The sequence below is a fragment of the Caloenas nicobarica genome, chromosome 10 (genome assembly GCF_036013445.1).
Source record: "Caloenas nicobarica isolate bCalNic1 chromosome 10, bCalNic1.hap1, whole genome shotgun sequence".
Classification (NCBI taxonomy): domain Eukaryota; kingdom Metazoa; phylum Chordata; class Aves; order Columbiformes; family Columbidae; genus Caloenas; species Caloenas nicobarica.
The window spans coordinates 20,593,098-20,612,285 of record NC_088254.1 but is presented as its reverse complement, the minus strand read 5'-3'; the positions used below and the strand labels follow the sequence as shown (position 1 = coordinate 20,612,285).

The following is a 19,188-nucleotide window of genomic DNA, read 5'->3' as shown; positions in this document are numbered from 1 at the left end:
AAGGGGAGATTCAGGTTAGACATGAGGCAGAAATGTTTTACACTGCAGGTGGTGAGAGCCTGTCCCAGGTTGCCCAGAGAGGTGGTGGATGAACCATCCCTGGAGACATCCCAGGCCAGGCTGGACGGGGCTCTGAGCAACCTGAGCTGGTGCAGATGTCCCTGCTCATGGCAGGGGGGGCACTGGGGGAGCTGGGAAGGGCACTCCAACCCAAACTATTCTAGGATTCTAAATACACGTTCTAGACTTTGTTCAGTGGTTTGGTGACTGCGCTCTGGCGCTAGCTCGTTACAAACCCATCACCTCGCCCTGCGGTGCAAAACTCAGATGCCTGATGCTCCAAGGCCACCCAGCCAACGAGAACGGGAGGTCTGAGCGGGCAACCGAGGAGCTGTGTGGGGAGCAGGGGGGTTTCCATCCGCTCCCACGCCCCCGGGGCCCCGGCACCGAGCGGCCGCTGCACCGCGGGGCTGTGCCGTGGGATGGCGGTGTTGGTCCAGCAAGGAGAAACCCATCATAGTGCTTTTATATATATATATATTTTTTTTTTTTTTTTCTTTCTTTTTTTATCCCTTGAATTGGCATCTTCTGAGTGATTCAGCTGAAAGGTTGGGACTGGTCCGTGGCTGGACCAGAAGAGGATGGGGAAGAAAGAAAAAAAAAAAAAAAAAAGAGTGGATGCTGGAGCGGGAGAAGGAGTTTCTGCATCATTTGGGAAAATGCAACAGTGCTGGAAATACTGTGACAGAGATAAATGCTGCTGGTTGCCCAGCTAGATTTTTTCCACCGTGAGTCTGTTACCTTGAATATATGAAGTATGCTCATTTTTCCAGTGCCTGGGTAGTTTTTGAAGTATCTGTTTAAGTACTGGAACATTCATAATTAAAATTTCTGGAGCACTTGGGAAGTAGTTCCCTTCTCTAACTATTATTTTAAAATATGGTAAAGAATATCTAATGTAGAAGGCACATCCTTTAAGTATTAGAGTGGGCTCATCACTGTGGAAAAATTAGAGATCCAAACCGATGGGAAAACGAAGTGGTAATAATGCAAGATAGTCCCTCTTTCCTGTATAGGGTAGAGTCTCCTATGTGGAAGAAACCTTTTTCTTCTTGTATTAAGCTACTTTATTCCAAAAGAATGGTATCTGTTCCGTACACCCACAAAACAGCTCGCCGCTTCAACAACTTGGCTTTTTCATTGTTTAAAACCAGGATTACTGTTTAGTTAATCTGATTATGAATCTAAACTGTGTGGGCCAGTCCAGTGGGGTCTCACCGGCTGGTCCGGGCGCTAATCTCGCTGGAGTGAGTGGGATGGGAGCACGGAGATGGAACACACACGACGTGTGTCCTCTTCAGATTTGGAGAGCCCTCAGAATATTTCCTCAAGCAATGCCACGTAGAATAGAAAACATTCTGCATAAAAATGTGTTTATGCAGTGTTATATGAGAAAAATGCCACGCCTTTTAATATATAGTAGCAACAATAGTGTCAACTATTTATTGAGACTAAGAGCTGTATTAATAGGGGAAGGCGCTTAAATGTGATTATGCAGTATGACCTTTCTCTGCCAACCAGATTAAAAACACACTCAAGGCAGGTAATGGCAGGGTTATAATTCAGCTGGAAAAACTAAGCCGTGCTTTTCAAGTTTCCCTTAATTTGCCTTTCCCCCCCCGCCTTTTTTTTTCCTATAGTGGAAACAGCAGCTGCTCTATGCAAGAACAGGGGGGGGCGGGCAGGAGCAGTAAAAGGGGCATTTGCTCACCTAACACTTTCGAACGTGAGTTTGGCGTGATAAATGAAATTAAGCGTGGCACTTGAATGCGCTTAGGGAGGTTGCGTGAGGATCGCAGCGTTCCTGGTGCAACCCCCTCTTTACAGCTGGATGTGTCAGCCTTTCGCTGGTGTGATCTCGCATGGCACAGTTCACAACTCTGAACGTGTCTCCTCTCTGGGGTAAATCCCAGCACCAAGAAGTGCCCTGTCCTTCTCCTGCCCCTTCCCCGAGCGCTCTCTTCTCTCCCCCTACCCCTGGCGAGGTGAGGACCGCAACTGCTCTGGAGGTGCGGGGAGGTGGGAACGTGCCAAACGAGAACTCGAGGCAGAGGAGATCCAACGCGGGAGTGTGCTGCTCTGCTTCATCGTTTCCATGTGTGCTGAATTCACATGGAGTTTTCAGTTCTGATGACTAACTTCTTTTCTTCATGGGAAGAAGCCAGCTGACAGCTCCTCAGCCCAAACCCTTCTCTTTTTTTTACTGCCTTTTAACCACGATAGCTCTGCCTTTTCCTGTAATTCATAGGCCACAGTGGCTTTCCCTTGAATCAGGAGATTTTTATTGCTGATTTGGAGCATGCTGAGAATAATCCTGTTCCTGCTCATGGACTTGCCATATCTCCCTCCTTTGGAAAGGAGTGGCCTTACGTTTTATTTTAGCTCCAACATCTGTTGGTGTCCTGTATTTCAAGACCTGACAATCAGGCTTGAGGGGAGACACAGAGTTTGACGAGGTTGCTTTTGAAAGCGGAGGGTTGGGTCACCATCCCTGGAGATGTTTAAAAGATGTATAGACGAGGTTCTTAGGGACATGGTTTAGTGCCACAGTTGGGTTATGGTTGGACTCGATGATCTTGAGGGTCTCTTCCAACCAAAATGATTCTATTCTAAAAGATGCACGCATGCAGAGTGGCACAGGCTGAGGATAAGCACAGGCTTCATAGAAAGGGATCAGAGCACCTGTAGTTAGAAATAATAGTAAAGCATTGCAAATGCTGGGAAGCAGAAGGGAACTACAGTAGTGGTTGGGGGGATTTCCCTATGTGGAAGGGATGGAAAGGACAGTAAAGCAGAAAAGGGATTTTTTTAATAGGGTGAACTGGGGTGGATTGTGGATCACATTGCCTGTTCCTCAGAGGAAGGTCCCAGAAAGGCAACTTTGTGCTGGCTTTGTCAGAGCAATCGTGGGGCTCCCAGCCTCATGCAGGGACGGGATGTTTGGTCAAACTTTGAGGAGCCCTTTTGGGGATCTTCATCAACCCCTTGTCTGCCTGTGGCACATATAGAGCTGTTGGGAAACCGCCAACCTTCACTGCAAACCAGCCAGTGCTGCATTATTAACCCTTCCCCGGTGTTCTGCAGCTCTCGAAGACACTCAGCCTTGGCGACTCTTCTCACCTTCCAGCTGGCTTTTGCCAAGTGATGGTGCTCCTGTCCTTCTCTGGCTTTCCTCACCTCCTGTCTTGTCTTCTTTTCACTCTCTCTTTCACTATTTAGTTCTTCTCTTCCTCTTCCCACAAACAGACATCTCACTCAATGCTTCTGTGTTCTGCCCGTGGGCAACCAAAATGAGACCTCCTGCTCTTCTTTCCTGCTAATTGCTGGTATTTCTTCTCTACTTTCTATTTAATTTTATTTTTATTTAATACCATAAATTGTAGTGGCACTTTCCCTGTGTTATTCATTGCTCCTGACATCACACGAGTTCATTGGTGCTGACCTTGGTATAAGGATTGCACCATCACAAGAGCAATAAAAACCACACAAAAGCATTTTTTTCGAGACGTATCATTGAGTTCGTTAGATAAGCAGATTGTCACATTACCTGCTAGTTCCCAGAAGTGTGACCGTCACTTACTGTACAAAGATAATAAAAATCTGTCATGTATGGCTCTCTTTGACTTATTAATGTACAGTATTAATTTGTTTCAGCATCCTCTTTTGCAACAGATCTTGCTCAAGAGCAGGCTGCCGTTATACCGAGACTTTCTTCTTCTCAGCTCGTTGCAGATGACACCACAATGTAGATAAATTTTAAAATGGGAATGACTGGTAATTGGACATGCAAAAGTGGGTAGGAAATGGAAGAAACCACAATGACAAGCAGGAGGTCAGTGGGTTGTACTTGATATGTTTCTTCTGTAAAGACTGGAGGGTTTTTTCCTGTAAAATGTCAAGGGTTTGGGGCTGCAGTATTTGAAGCTGAAGCACACTGTAGATGAAATGGACATGGAGAGTTAGTGCGGACAAAGAAAAAAGAAATCTTCACCTGGTACACCTAACATCTTCCCTCTGTTTAGCAGTCATTATAGCCTCTGGATCGAAATAGGCTGACCTATTTCTGGTTGGTTTAATTAGCAAGGTGGGAAAACCCAGAGAGCTGCCTGTGCTTTTGCCCCTCTGGCACCAGAACACGCGCTGCACGAATGCCTCAGCGCCAGGCGAAACTCGGGCTGGAGGCTGCTCCTGGCGGCTGCGCCTGGCGGCTCCGGCTCTGCACACACCGGAGGCGGAGGCACTGCAGGTCTGCGGCTGGGGCAGCAAGGACCCAACCATGCAGAGATGGAGATCATAGAATCGGAGAATAGTGTGGATTGGAAAGGACCTTCCCAGCTCCCCCAGTGCCCCCCCTGCCATGAGCAGCGACATCTGCACCAGCTCAGGTTGCTCAGAGCCCCGTCCAGCCTGGCCTGGGATGTCTCCAGGGATGGGGCATCCACCACCTCTCTGGCCAACCTGGGCCAGGCTCTCACCACCCTCAGTGTAAAAGATTTATTCCTTTTGTCTAGCCTGAATTTCCCAGTGTATTTCTGGCTGGAGGCTCCACACAAGCCATACTGGGATGAGCTGTGCTGGGCTAACCGATGGAACCGCTGCCACCAGGCATGGGCACCAGGTACCTGTCCCAGCTCAGGCTACGTGTCTCCCAGCACTGTCCCATCCTGGCCTGAAGGGCCGGGCTGGCGTGCCAGTGCCAGCTCCGCAGTGCCGGGTGCTGGGCTGGGGTTCTGTCCGGGGTCTCAGCCTCCATCCCTGGGTCTGAGCACCCACGCTCTCTGACTCCTGTCCCATCCTCTCGGTCTGCGCAGCCGGGCCGAGGTTCTGGGGTGGGCCGCTGGGTCAGGGCTGCCCCTGCTCCGGGCTGCCCGCTCAAGCCGCCCCGTCGGCCCGCTCCCGGGCGGTGCTTTGGGAGCCGATCCCCGGCCCGGGCTCACAGCCCGGCTCCCGGTCCCTGTCCCGGGCCCACCCCCCGCCCCGGTGCGCCAGCGCGGCGGGAGCGGAGGGGGCCGGGCCGAGCCGCCCCCCTCCCACCGCGGCCCCGCCACCACCGCCACGGCCGGGCGGGGCTCCCGGCGGCGGGGCCGCACACAGCGCCTGTGCCGAGGGGCAGGGCCGGGGAGGCGGGCGCCGCTTTCCCTTCTCCTCCCCTCCCTCCGCTTCCCGACCCTGCCCCTTCCCCCCATGGCGGCGCTGGGCGACACGGCGCGGCTGGCGGCGGCGGCGCAGCGCGGGGCGGCGGCGCTGTGAGGAGCCGCGCGGGGCCTGCGCGGCGCGGCGCCGGGCGGGCATGGCGGGCCGCGGCCGCCGCGCCTGGCTCAGCGTCCTGCTGGGGCTGGTGCTGGGCTTCGTGCTCGCCTCGCGCCTCGTCCTGCCCCGCGCCTCCGAGCTGGCGGCGGCAGCGCGGCCCCGCCGAGCCCGCCCGCAGGGCTGCCGCCCGCCGCCCGCTGCCGCCGCCGCCCCGCCGCGCCGCCCCGGCCCGCCGGCACAGAGCTTCCTCTTCGTGGGGGTCATGACGGCGCAGAAGTACCTGCGGAGCCGCGCCGTGGCCGCCCACCGGTGAGAGGGCTGTGGGGGGCAGCGCCGCTCGGCTGCTTTCGGCTGGGCTCGGGTGCGCTGGGGTCTGTTCGGCTGGGCTCGGGTGGGTTCGGCTCGGTTCGGCTGGGCTCGGGTGGGTTCGGCTCGGTTCGGCTGGGCTCGGCTGTCGGCACGGCCGTTTCCCTTGAGGAGCGGCTGAGGTAGGAGCCCCCGGGGCGGGAGGTCTACCGCGGCGGGGCCCTAGCGGCCGGGATCCCCCCGCCGGCCCGGGGACCACTCGCCTTTCCCTGAGACGAGTGTGAGCGAGCAGAGAGGGGCCCCTCAGAGGACGCTCAGCCCCGGCCCTCCCCGCACCAGCCCGGCTGCAGGGCGGGCAGCGCTGAGGCGCCGGCCGGGCCGGGGTGGGAGGTGCGGGCAGTGAGGTGCCCCGAGCGCTCCTCCGCTGCCTGGACAGCTCGGCGGAGACGTGAGGGGTCGAATTGAGCCGCGTCGATGCTCTCACACGGTCTGGTTGAGTCAGTACCTGGCAGGCAGCCCCACCGTAGCGAGGGGGCACCCACCGCCAGTTGCCGGGGTGGTTGAGGTGCTTCCCTCGGTGCTGGCGCGGTCCTGGGCTGCTTCTGACGGGAGCCAACAGCCTGGTAATAATAAAGTCTGGGGGCTGCTGTAAGCCCCTGGATAGGAAAAAAAAGAACGTTGCACCAAGCCGAGAGCATGTGCTTAGGAATGAGACTCGGAAAATGCATCTGGGAACAAAGAGTAAAACCGGCCTGTGCTCGCCGCAGCTGTAAGTGACGCTGGACGAGGTAGCGAAACAGCTTGAATGGGGGAACGTCAGCTTTGGTGAAACGCTCCGAGCTTTGGGCTGGGGAAGCCAGTGCAGGAACCGGGGCCTCTGAGCCATGTGTTTCTTACCTGAGTACACCTATTTTTGGAGCAGGGACAATCTTTGTGCTTTGCACTGCGTGCTGCTCGCCGTAGCCCGTGGTGCGATCTCCAGCCGTAGCTGGGTATTGCTGCGAGCACCGTGTGCTAACGGGACTTCAGTCCAAAGCCTCGGTGCTATCAGAGTAATCATCTCGCCTGTGGCTTTGGAGAAACTCTCTACTGAAATATGCTTATTGCTCTGGCATTTGCACCAGCAGGCAGTGCTGGGAGGCTGCGTGAGAAGCCTGCTTGGGAAATCCAAAAGAGTTAAGAGCTAAAATGTCAGCTCGGGTATACCCCGGCTCCGATTGAGCACTGCACAGCTAGTGCCATCGGAGGAGCAGCCAGGAGCTCTGGGGTGGATCTTTCTCTAATAAAACATCCCTTTTAGTCTTGTACTAGAACAAACTCTTCTCCATCTCCTGCCTGCCCAGGTTGAAAACTACTTGACTCTATTGGCCAGTAAGAATAAGATGGCAAAACCACATGTGAGGGACCATCTCCTCCTCCCCCTGCCCAGCTCCAGTTTTGGGAAATGGTAGTTCTCTTTATATCAGCATCAAATGCAGTAAAATTGCTTAATTTGAGCAATCTGAAGCATTATTATCTGCCCGCGAGGGTTTTAATGGAAACTTAATTCCTTCTTTCAGCAGTAGACCTGTAATTAAGTTACAGACGGTGTGTGATTGGTGCTTTGAAATAGGTGAAAGAATCTGTTTCTTCAGGGCTGTGTATTCTTCACTGTGTGGTTTGAAGCATTTTGGATTGCAAACCTCATGAGCCATGTAATTTACATTAACATACAGAAAGGCTGGAGTCACGTTGGGACATCACGTAACAGGTTTTATGGCAGGATAGTTTGTCTGGCATCCACCAGATTTTGTGTCAAGAATTCAAGAAAGGGAAATTTATCACGATATTGTCCGGAGATAAGTGTTAGTTGTGGAGCCTTAAGGATTCTCGTCCCTGGCTTTGCCCATGCTTGCTGAACAGTCCCGTGCTGTGAGAGAGCTGGCTTTACTGGACCGTATCTGCAACATCAGCTCACACAAAAAAATGGCTAAAGATGCAACTTAATAAATCCGGCTAGTGGAATCGGGCTCCTTCAGCCCTCAGAAGGAGATCTGAGTATTGCTTTTTACTGCATTGCTCTTTTAGTTTAACCTCTAGAGATGATGTCAGCTCTCGGAAGGGACGAATAAAGAGACCTCTTAACGTTGCGGTAGGGCTAGATGCATTTTTCTCCCCTCTGTTGGTAAAAGAATCGAGCTAATGTCCTAGTGACAGGAAGACATCTTTGGAGGAAGGTGGGGAGGGGGGAAGAGGAAGACAAACCTGAAATCTTAAATGGCTTTTGATTGCCGTGAAGTACTCAAGCAGACAATTGCTGGGATTACTACATTGACAAAGCATCCTGGTGAGCTGAATCGCTGGCACAGCGAGCAAAATGGGAAGCTGCTAGCAAGGCATTCCCGGGGTGGCAGCGTGTGCAGAGCCTTGATACCGCGCTAGCCGGAGCGCTGAGCGGAATTAGGGATTCAGAGGCTGAATACCTCCAAATTGCTGTGGCTCAAAGGCCATTTACAGACACAGCTAAAAGGGACTGAAGCGGAAAGCATTTGCTGATCCTTGCTGCTGTGAATCCAGATAGGGTCTAACAGGAGGGGAAGCAATCCACTTCCTGAACATCAATCATGAGCGAAATGACCACTGCAAAGCAAAACGGGCCTGCTGGATTTTCAGGAGACACCGGCTCTTTGAAACAGTCATGCTTTTGTAGTCTGCGAGGCAGAGAATAAGCTTTAGATCCGCAGGTTTTCGGAAGGCAGATTTGTAGCTTCAGCGGTTATTGCATCTGACAGCCAGGTTAGCAGAGCTTCCCTTCCAGGAGGCCGGTGAAGTGCAGCAGCAGAAACTTTGGTGTCACATCAAAGGACAAGAAAAGACTCAGGAAAAGAGCTGTGGAGGAAGGAGTTAAGGTAGTGCTGGGGTTCAGGGAAAGTGCAGCGATATGTGCTAATGGTTTTGCAGTTGAGGGGAGTTGTTCTAAAAGAGCTGCAGGAAGGAGAAGATGGGAATAAGCAATCTCCCAGAAGATTTAAGTCTGCTGTCTCAGGAACAGAAATATCAGGCAGTTAAACCCCCTTTTTTTTTTTTTTTTTTGCATAGCAACTAGATTTCCTGGGAAACGTGGCAAGAGATGAGTGTGAATACAGTTTATGGTAAGATGTCAGAGGTTGGCTTTTGGCAGTAACTGCAGGAGCACAGTCGCGATACTTCTCAGTTCGGGACAGTCCCCATGGCACTTTAAAGTGCCATGAGGCCACACGCATGAGGATGGTGGGAGATGCCGTTTGGCAGTACTGGGCAGTGATGCTGGGGCTCCTGCTGCGCCGTCCTGCTCCCATGGCAGAGCGATGCCCTTCGGGAGGCTCCGTTTCAAGCGTGGTGGCTTATAGGAAGCAGACTGCACTGGAATCTAAATACCTGAGTGCTTGGAAAAGCTTAAGTGAAAGGCAGCCAGAAGGATTTGAGGTCTAGATGAATTCGTATTATCTGTCTAAGCCCACACTAGCTGCTGCAGAAGTGTAATACAAAACACATTTTTGTGCTTCTTTTAAATTTGGAGCCTTGGTCCAGGTGGCTGGGTGCTATTCAGATTTGGTCCTTTCTGGTTGCTAATAAGATAATGTGATGGATTGTGGAGTGTGCACGCTTAAATCTTGGGAAGAGGTCGTGTAAAGTGACTTCAGACATCGTGACAGTGCAATACACATTTTGCCCAACATATTGATCATACCACAGTATTGCAATAGTGAAAACTCGGGTGTGTCCTGCTCTTATATCCTTTAGCAGAAGTATGACATACTTGAGCATTCCTGGCAGTAAGCACTTACCTAAATTTTGCAAGAATGTTTATGGAACAGTATAAAACACATGCAGTGAGGTTTCAGTCTGACCCACAGAGTATCGGTATGCCTGTGGATGATGGATCCATTTCTGTCCCCGTTTCCACAAGGAAGGTGGATGGATATCCATGGGCAGAAAACTGGCATCACTTTAAATTGGAGGAGTTTAATTCAAAGGACTCTAAAGAGCTGTGGAAACTGCTTGTGTTCTCCATTAAAGCTAGATACCAGGCTGTCCAGCAAAAATTTGAAAGCAACTCTCCCTCAGAATCTGAATTCTGTAATGCAGATCTGAACTGACAAGCTCTTTTAAACCTATCTGGAAATTTTAAAAAAGCAGCATGTTTTTCTGACCTCTCATGCTGGTCATCTGCAGCACCATGTGCAGGAGCAGCGTGCTGCTTCCCGTGCTCAGTTCTGCTGGCCAAGCTGTGGTTCATTGCTTCCCCTGTAGCAACCGTTGCTGGAAAGATGGGACCTTGAAAAATGCTTACGCAAAACTAGCCCTAATTCAACATCAAATTTAGCTGAGCCATGTATTCAAGAAATCAGTCTTTTAGGTCTGTTACCTTGTTGAGTTCTTCACAAATTATTATTTTCTTCAGCGTAGTTATACCAGATGACAATTTCTCAAAACTTTAAAATGTTTTGCTCGTCTCCGCTAAAGGAGGTTCCCAAGCTGCAGACAAAAACCAAATAAATTTTTCGTAATCGTCTCCAATTTGGGTCTCTACAAAGGGAGCACTGTCTGCATAACACTGCTGACTGTGCTTCTGCTGAGTCTGCAGAGTTGATAGCAAAGCAAGGTAATACAAATAAATAATAAACACTGGGAACTGAAGATAAAACATTCCAGGTCTGTGCTTCTCTTGCTCCAAGCTATGCTTTTTTAACTTCTTTTTAAATGAAGAACTCACTTATGACAACATTTGGTAACTATAGTAGTGGTCACTTTTTAGCTAATACTGGGCTGTCTTAGCACTCTTTGTGCAGTTTTCTGTATTGCATGAAAAACTGTACCAGCCATGATAAAATCTTTGCACCCAGTTTGCTTGTGACTTGCTCAGATGAGGGTACACATAGGATATCCTATGCACAAAACCGGTTAAGAGATGTTAAAATTGACTTGTTAGCAACCAATATCGGAGCAATCCTAACCAAAAGTTTTATTCTAAGGAAGTGTTACTTAATTTTTCTATGTATGTGTTTGTTTAAATTGCACTTTCATTCCGTTATCAAGGGTAGCTTCTAGTTTGTTGGAGCTACGTGCCCTGTGTGCTGAGAGAAACCAGGTCGCACACCCTCGTACTCACTTTCAGCGCTGCTCAAGGGGAAGGTAACGGAGAGCCTTGCCATCCTGATTCATGCACATCCTGTTTAACCAAGCAGATTCAGATTACACGAGGGAGATAAGGTTGGGATCTGTCAGAGCAGTTTGCTGGCTGGGTTGTTTAAATGACCGGTTCAGTACACGTATCAGTTGTATTCAGAACCTGATATTTCTCTCTGGACAGAGTCGAGATGGCCTTGAGCTGGGTAAGGCCACCAGCAATGACCGCGCAGGAGGTGGTCTCTGCAGGTGCAGGTACTGGAGCCTGGTGGCAGAAATGCTGTGACCACATTTCCTTTAAACAACTAAGGGTGATGGGGAGTCCCTGTGGGGGGGAAGGAAGGTGTCAGGTTTCGCTAAAAATATTTTCCTGTGCCTTTTTTACTATCAAACATATGATTACTTTGCAGATAAAATCCGCAAGTCTTTAACTATTAGAGAAGCCTTGAGGAGGAAGGCAATGTCAGCTAGTGGGAGTGGGTGCTGGTGGGGCCACAGGAGGAGGAAAGTGTTGAGACCAGAGCTCTGTACCTGAGGAGCCAAAGGGGTCAAATTGCTGCCCATAACCTGAGAGCGGACACACACTCAACTGGGCTGAACGTGGGAGGAGGGGCAAGAAATGTAGCTGTTAACACACTGATCTGCAGGATCACTTGTGATTGAGCCAGGTCTGATTCTTTGCCATGTCAGATAAAAAAACCCTAATAGTAGCTTTGATCAGAGTTAATCCCTGCATTTACCAGTCCTTAGTTCTGCTGATAGCTGGGGTCAGAAAAATGTACTCACAGTTCATCTTACGATCTGTGGTTTGGCTTCTTTGGTTGGGTGCAACAACATGTTTCCTGAGCAAACTGTTCTGTATTTTCTCCCCAAAAAGGGGCTGTGTGGAGCAGCGAGCTGCGGCTTAGACATAAGGAGCAGCACATGGTGACTCCCATTGTTTCAGCCTCTGCTGAGCAGCACTCACATTGACACAGACACTCGGGCAGCTTTTTTGATGTGGGAACGTATTTTGTCTGAGTTTGAACAAACGATCAAAACCACAGTCACAAACGACACCGCGAGTCGTGTCATCCTAGAAATTGCGTTGTCGCAGGAAATGAGCAACAGCTTAGTCAAGCTGAGCTGGGGCACGGTCAGCGTGGGATCCCAAGGCTGAAGTAACGTTGTGGTGCGACCCAAGTTGCATGTTGATCCTTGGGGTGTGGTTATCGTTAGGGCACGGTCTTTGCGTGTCGTGACCACCATGTATGCAGGAATATGTCTCTTGTTTAGTATGAAACTTAAATATGGCCCAGATCCATAATAAGATGGGCTCAAACTGACTTTGAGCTGAGGGGTTTAACGCAATACCAGGACTGGGAATCAAACAAGCCAGGGTTTATGGATGTACACGTTTTGTTCCCTCTTTATTGGACGGGAATGCTTCTCTTGACAATACTTAGGGAGGTCCTGAGGTGAGAGAGCCTGGTTGGAGAGCAGGGAGTAAATTTAAACTGGGAACCAACAGTAGGGGTGGAGACTGCTCCTTAAGAGTCTGGAAAAAAGCTAAAGCTTGGAGTGATAGAAGATCTCATGTGTTGTCCACAGTTTGTAATCATTGCAAAGGCAGATTTTTCAGGATATGGAGAGCAAGTTTGAAAATTCATTGTTCGCTTTTGAATAAAAATTCAATAAGCAGAAATTTCCATGATACTTTAGCTTATAACTTCACCTGGTGATGATCTGGAAAGTGTCCTGGGTCCACCTAAAGCTGTGCTGGGAACTGGTCACAGTGGATGAGATGAGCTGCGTTTCTCAGTAGCTTCTTCTGCCTTTTCCTTTTATGAGATTAAAATTTGAATGTAGTAAGTAATAAATAAGTCTTTTAACCTTAGATTGGGAGTTGATACGGGAGGAGCAATTTATAGTGTCGTCTTGAATGAAAAGACCAGATGATTTGTATGTGGAGTGTGGGTGTCAAATAAACAGAGGAACTTCTTTAATAGTGAAAGTTCAAGATACGAGCATGTCTTATTTTAAAACAGGCAATTTTCAATGCTTTAACAGGGTGTGACTTTATAACCAGTAGTACGGTGCATTAATTGCATCACTGTGATTAGAGTCCTCATCACCTCTGTTGTGAAGTCAACAGGAATGTTTCCACTGGCTTCACTCTGTGTTCTTGTGGGAAGCTGGGGTCTAAACCTTTGCTATGAAACACTACCCGTAGCGGTAAGAAATCCAGAAGACAAAGCTTTTAAAGTAATTGGGTGATATTCATTACACAAAGCTGAACTAGTGTGTAGCTGTTGAGGTGTCGAAGTTGATGTTTAGTTAGTACTAATTAAATACCTTTACTGTTCCCAGTGGGATTTAAGGAATATTTCTTCTGAGATATTTGTACATTTCAGACTTTGTATGGTACCTAATTCTGGAGATTTCAAATTTCAGATGGTCTGTACTGCCCAAAATCTGCTCTGCTTTTGGCAAGAAACCTGTGTTGAGAGGCATCTAGTCAAAGTGACAGTGATGCATTGAGGGAGTACTGTGTCCTTTACCTTAAGAGTGTTTTCACGTTCAGCTTTGAACAGAAGTTATATTTGGAGAACAGTTGCCAAACATAATTAGAAAATATTCTCCTCCTAGAGAAGAAGGGGCAAAATCTGCTGGTTTACCAATGAAAATAGTTTTCTGTGAGTTTCTGTGAAGGAAACGTGAAATCTGCTTTTTCCCAGGTAGAATTTGAGAAAATGGTACTGCAAGCTTAAAATTCATGATTTTTAGGGCGAGACTGTAACAGTTAAATGATTGCAAATCCTCCCTGGAGGCGGTGAAGTGTTCTGCAGTCTGCCTTGAGGAACCATCCTACGTCTCTTCCTGCAACACAAGTGATCCAGTTTGCCCACGCAGGTGGGTTGGATTTGGCAGAGAGGAGCAGGGAAGGTGTGGAGCAGATGTCATTGCTGTGTGCCATCTCACAGAAAAGGCTCCTCTTTTGTGATGTTCCTCTCGACTCAAATCTGAAGTATGTGGAAAGCTGCTGGAGGTGCCGGTGCTGGTAGCAGCAGGTCATTCCTTGGGATTACGTGTTTTGGATGCACCTCTTGGGGTTACTTTTCTACTAGTCCTCTGCTGGAGTGGGCAGACCCGTTTGAGGTTGGTGTTGCTGCCTTGCTCTGTGCTTCTCTGGCTGTTGCAAACAGGCTGGAGTGTTTTATTTCTGTCAAAGCCCTACCTGCTTCTCCATGTAGCATCTGGAGAAGTTGCTGTTTGGTTGGTTTCTCACAGGATACTTGATTCCTCACAAGTTCATGTGAAATTTGCATCTATTTACTTTTTGGGAATCAGTACTTCTGAATGTGCGTTTGAGCTTTTGGGGGAGTTGAGAGGTGGATACGATGCTGAATTACTTGCAGGGAAGCTTTGGAATCATTAAATCCAGTTGTATGTGAATTGTTCGCCCATCTTGGCTCCCTTTGGTTTCACTCTGTATCTTGTGACACATAGCTGTTACACCACTACTAAATGTGCTTAAGAAAGCCTGCCTGCCACTAGTGAGCTACTACTATTGAACTACTACTATTGAATTATTTTTCCGTCAGAGCTGCAAAAATGATATTCAGCTGCTTGTCATGTCGGAATTTTTTGTGGGTTATACCAGTTGCTCTGTGTGCTATGTGAATGTCCTTATTTGCATGGAAAAAAATAACCCTTCAAGGCATTTAAAGAGAAAATTTGTAGAGCAGATGAGGTGTAGTTCCTTTGAGTGGTCTCTGGTAGCACTCTCCCTGCCTTGGTTTGTATACTTAATTAGTCCTTATTGTCTTTTTCAATCTAGAACGTGGTCCAAAAGCATTCCTGGCAAGGTTGAATTCTTCTCCAGCGAGGGTTCAGACACGTCTATTCCCATCCCCATCGTGCCGCTTCCAGGTGTAGATGACTCTTACCCACCTCAGAAGAAATCTTTCATGATGCTCAAATACATGCATGACCACTACTTGGACAAATACGAATGGTTTATGAGAGCTGACGATGACGTTTACATCAAAGGGGACAAACTGGAGAACTTCCTCAGGAGTTTGAACAGCAGCGAGCCCCTCTTTCTCGGGCAGACTGGCCTCGGTACCACGGAGGAGATGGGAAAGCTGGCGCTGGAACCGGGCGAGAACTTCTGCATGGGGGGACCAGGAGTGATCATGAGCCGGGAAGTCCTGCGGAGAATGGTGCCCCACATCGGCGAGTGCCTGCGAGAGATGTACACCACCCACGAGGACGTGGAAGTGGGAAGATGCGTACGGAGGTTTGCAGGAGTGCAGTGTGTATGGTCCTACGAGGTAAGGATGGAGGCATGGAGGATAAGATGTGTGTTTTGGGGGAGGTTAGGAGAGGGTGGGAGAGGCTGGCAGCAGGGGGTTGCTGTCGTGTGGCTGTGCAGCGGTTCCTCCAGAGCTCAACTCCCTGTGCAACTCAACCATCCAACTGTACCATTTCTACACTCTTTGTTTCCTGTAAGTGTCACCCTGGGATAGACCTACGCAAGTACAGGAGTGCAACAATAAAAAGAGAAATGGAGCCTGACGTTAGGCACATTGGGGCGAGAGGAGGAACATACATCATTCATTACAGATATTTTTATTTAGACAGGAAAGGAATAAGCTTAAATCAAAATAGCGATGGGTCCCTGCAGTTTTGACTGTCCAAGCCTCTTTTATCTTCTGTAGCTGGGTATGTCATGGTGTCGGTGTGGAAAACAGATGATACAATTCCTCTGTGACTTATGCAGTTGAAATGTGCAAAGCTGACAGATGTTTGCCCTGACAGTGACAGTTTTTTCCCAACCTACAGCCATGGCAGAGATGTCTCATGGTGGCTGGCACTGTCACCTTGCGTGCTGAGCTGCCTCCCAGCCTGCCCACAGCCCAGGTCCATCCTGCAGACGCCTGCTCAGCAGGTCCTTGACGTCAGCAGAGAAAAGCCACTGCTCTTAGACGGAAACTCGGGGTCTGCCCACACTGATGTGGCTGTGAAATTTGGCATCTTGGAGGAAAAAAAAAAAAATGAGCATACCCAGCCTGTTTGTAGCAGAGTTTCCTGCTGCTGTTCCTGCTGGGGGCTGGTGGCTGCTCCCAGGTGTGAGGGGGCTTTTCCTGCTCAGGTGCACTGGGTGCTTTGAAGCAAGTCCTGGGTGTTTCCAGACTGTCTGATTGAAAACACCTGCTAGGCTTGAGCTGCAGTTTCTCCTCCTGTGCCAGGGAAAACGCTGGTGGGTTTGTCCTTGAAATGAGGGAGAAGTTGAGAGCAGAAGAGAGGGCAAACAGTTTGTCTTTTAACACAAACACCTTTGACTTGTACGCAACTATCGCTTTGTGCTTTTATGAGATGTAGTAAAGGGGGGAATTCTGCATGTGTGAGAAAAGAGCCGTGGTCACAGATGATGACAGATACTGCTGCTGACCCACTCTTTCACTGGCAAAGACGTGTTAAACTTTTGACACTGAATTTCTGCCCCCAAAAGCTGTTGCGTTGTTTTAGTTCACAGTTCAGGGATGGGAAAGCCTCTGAGGAAGGGGAAGGAGGTTTTTGGGTCCAGTAATTCATTAATATCTTCTGTGCATAAAGACTTTCTGGCCTAACAGCAGCTTTCCACATTCCCTGTGTACAGACCCGGAACTAGTTTATGTACTGCCAGGATTGTGGTTAGCCATTCATAAGTCAGTAACTTTTTCCACAGTTTTTAGCAGCATAATTTTTTTTCTCTGAGGTGAAATAATTTACCATGTGAATGCATGTTCTGTGTGGCATTTGATAACTTACTGAATATCAGCATTTTGGTCCTCCTGAAACTGGCAAAGACCTCTTAAATTCAATATGATCAAATTTTGGCTTGAAATAGCTGACAATAGCACACAACTGGACTAGGAATGTTATCTGACAGATTAAGATTTGGCCTTTCTCAAAATCAGTTTTGTTTGATCAGCTTCTGTTAAATTATCCGTAGTGCTGGATTCTCCCAAATGCCATGAATTACTTAAAATTGGTTTGGGTGAAGTGTATAAACTGTAAGATGTTAATAAGTAACCTGCGAGTGTGAGATGTTAAGGCTCAGCTGCTTTGTTTGGAGAGAGGGGAGAGTTTCGGTGATGAAAGCACGCTGCTTCTGCAAGGAATATGTCCACTCTCATTTAGTTGAGGCTTTTCAATTAAAAAACTTGTCATTTTTCCTTTTTTTTTGATCTGGTCCTCTCATTGCCCAGACAACTAGATTAAATGTGCCTGGTATTTAATTTAAGATAAAGCAATAGCTGTATGAAATAACACAGCTGTCGTAACAGCTGTGTTAGGAAGGCTTGGTGTAAAAGCGACATTTTTCCATGTCTTGCACATTCGTGAACATCAAGTAACAGGCCACTGTAAGTGAATTGCAAAGCGTATTTCAGTGAACTTCTGACGGAGCAAAAACTTTATCTGTGCCCGCTCTGCTGGGGCGCAGCCACCACATTCTTCACAATTCCTGTCAAAAGGGAAGCAGCGACAGCACGAGGCTCAGCAAACAAAACAGCGTTGGCCACGGAAGACCCAAACTTCGCACTTTTCCTTTGCTTCCTGCACTTCCTATTCTGCAAAGTCTCAAGTGACAGCACAAACACGGAACTCAGATTTTTGCAGTCACCCCCAGCTGTTTTGTTTTCTTTCTTAGTGCCTCGGACATGGAAAGCCCTGCCGGACCTCAGCGCGGGTGTTTTTTTTCCTGCGCTGTTCTTGCAATGGGCTCTATGCCCGGAGTCATTTTACTCATCTCCATGACTGTCACTGCTCCCTTTCTCTGATTTTAGGATCCCACAATGTCTTCACTGTGCTGCTCATCTTCTCTGCCTCTGGTGGTGTGCCCAAATCTCTCTCCAGGCCTGGCTCTGTGGTTTTTTTTCTGCTCACAGCAGTCTGTCTCAAAACCCTTTTTTTCCTCCCCCTTCCTGTGTTTCTGTCACTTCACTGCTCTCTGCGGTGCCTCTTAGACCACTTCACTGGTGGGCACCGGTTATTGCCCGTTTCAAGCCTTGCAAAGATTTGTTCATGCTCTTCCTGCTGTCAGGAGCTTTTCAGCAAATACAGTAAAGGAATTGACACCACAATTCTTTGGACTTTCTGCTTCATCTCGCCCCAGAAAAGAAGCAGCAACAGTATGTGCAAGCTTGAGGAGAACCGAAGCTCCCTGGGCTCTGCGGAGCTTTGTCTCACACACCCAGGCTGCTGCTTCAGGAGCAGTTTGCAGCCCGTGGTGGATTTTAGGCTCCTGTGACCAGGCTTGTAGCTATTGCCTTACTTGACACAGGTCAAGTGAGTCACAGATGAGACATGCCTCTTAAAATGTAAGGTCTTTATGGCAAGGATTATCGCTGCTGTAAAAACAAAACCAAGACCGTTACTGCTATTTGACAAATAGCTGTAAAACTCAGCCATCTATAGGGTGGAGCAGCAAACTGGAAGAAAAAAAATTGTGAAAAGAATGGAGCTGTGCGATCTCTGAAGATTATGGATGAGAGCTGGACAGTTAATGAAGCGATATAGAGCACAGTCCTTTCTCTTGGAGAGTACAAAAGGCTCGTACTGAACTTGCTAGGAAGTGATCCTGCATTTCAAGTGAATATTGGTGTTTTGGCCTTCTGGCACACTGCTGGGTGTTTTTCTCAGAAGAAGTTTACATATTTAAGTCTCCTTTCTTCTCTCATTTCCTCCCCCCAGTAGTTCTAGTTCATCTTGTGTGGATCACCAGGAAGCGCTAGTTTTGCCATGCGTGGTCTTGACCGTTCAGCCTGAGAACAGGTTCCAGCTTTGATGACAAGCTGTCTTTGTCATTTAAATGATCCCAATGTATTGTTGATCTCGGTTTTTGTTTTGAGTCTAATGTTGCCTTTAAATGCATCTGAATTACGAAGCAATCTCTCTGTAGCTTAGTGTTGTTTCAGCCTTGTTTTGTAGCTGCTGTGGAGTATTGCTCTAATTTGTGTTTAATATCCTCGTTTTAAGAGTGCTGGTAATTTTAATACAAGCTCTTAGTAGCTGCTAGAAGTTATGGCAGTAATGAATCATATCCCATTAATTTCTTCAGTAATAAAACCCTTCTGACACACCGTTACTTTCAGGTGATGCTCCTTCGTGTCCTACAGCGTGACAGAAACAGCTGGATCCAGTGGAGCAGCTGACGGTACCTCTAACTGCTGCTGCAAGTGCCCAGATTTTTTGTCTGTTTTTTCCTTCTGTTTTGATTGAAGTAGTGGGAGAAAGTAGGTAAGAAGCAGCAGTTGTGTCTGTGTGGAGGGGGCAGTGCTTTCCTCCAAACCAGCAACAGGTACTCTTAAATGTCCTGAAGTGAGACAGGATTTTTTTCCACGTATAATGGAAAAGAAGCTGTGACAAAGGGAGCGATCACATCAGGAAGTGTGG

General features: G+C 48.5%; 1 protein-coding gene across 1 annotated transcript in view; it reads left to right on the top strand.

Annotated features, from left to right (window-relative positions):
* The first annotated feature begins 5,350 nt into the window (after positions 1-5,350).
* The window catches only part of CHSY1 (chondroitin sulfate synthase 1), a 72,565-nt gene continuing 58,727 nt past the window's right edge, over positions 5,351-19,188 (top strand). The window contains exons 1-2 of the mRNA XM_065641592.1: positions 5,351-5,619; positions 14,585-15,080. Coding sequence (XP_065497664.1) covers positions 5,351-5,619; positions 14,585-15,080 — 765 coding nt within the window. The remainder of the gene's footprint in view (positions 5,620-14,584; positions 15,081-19,188) is intronic.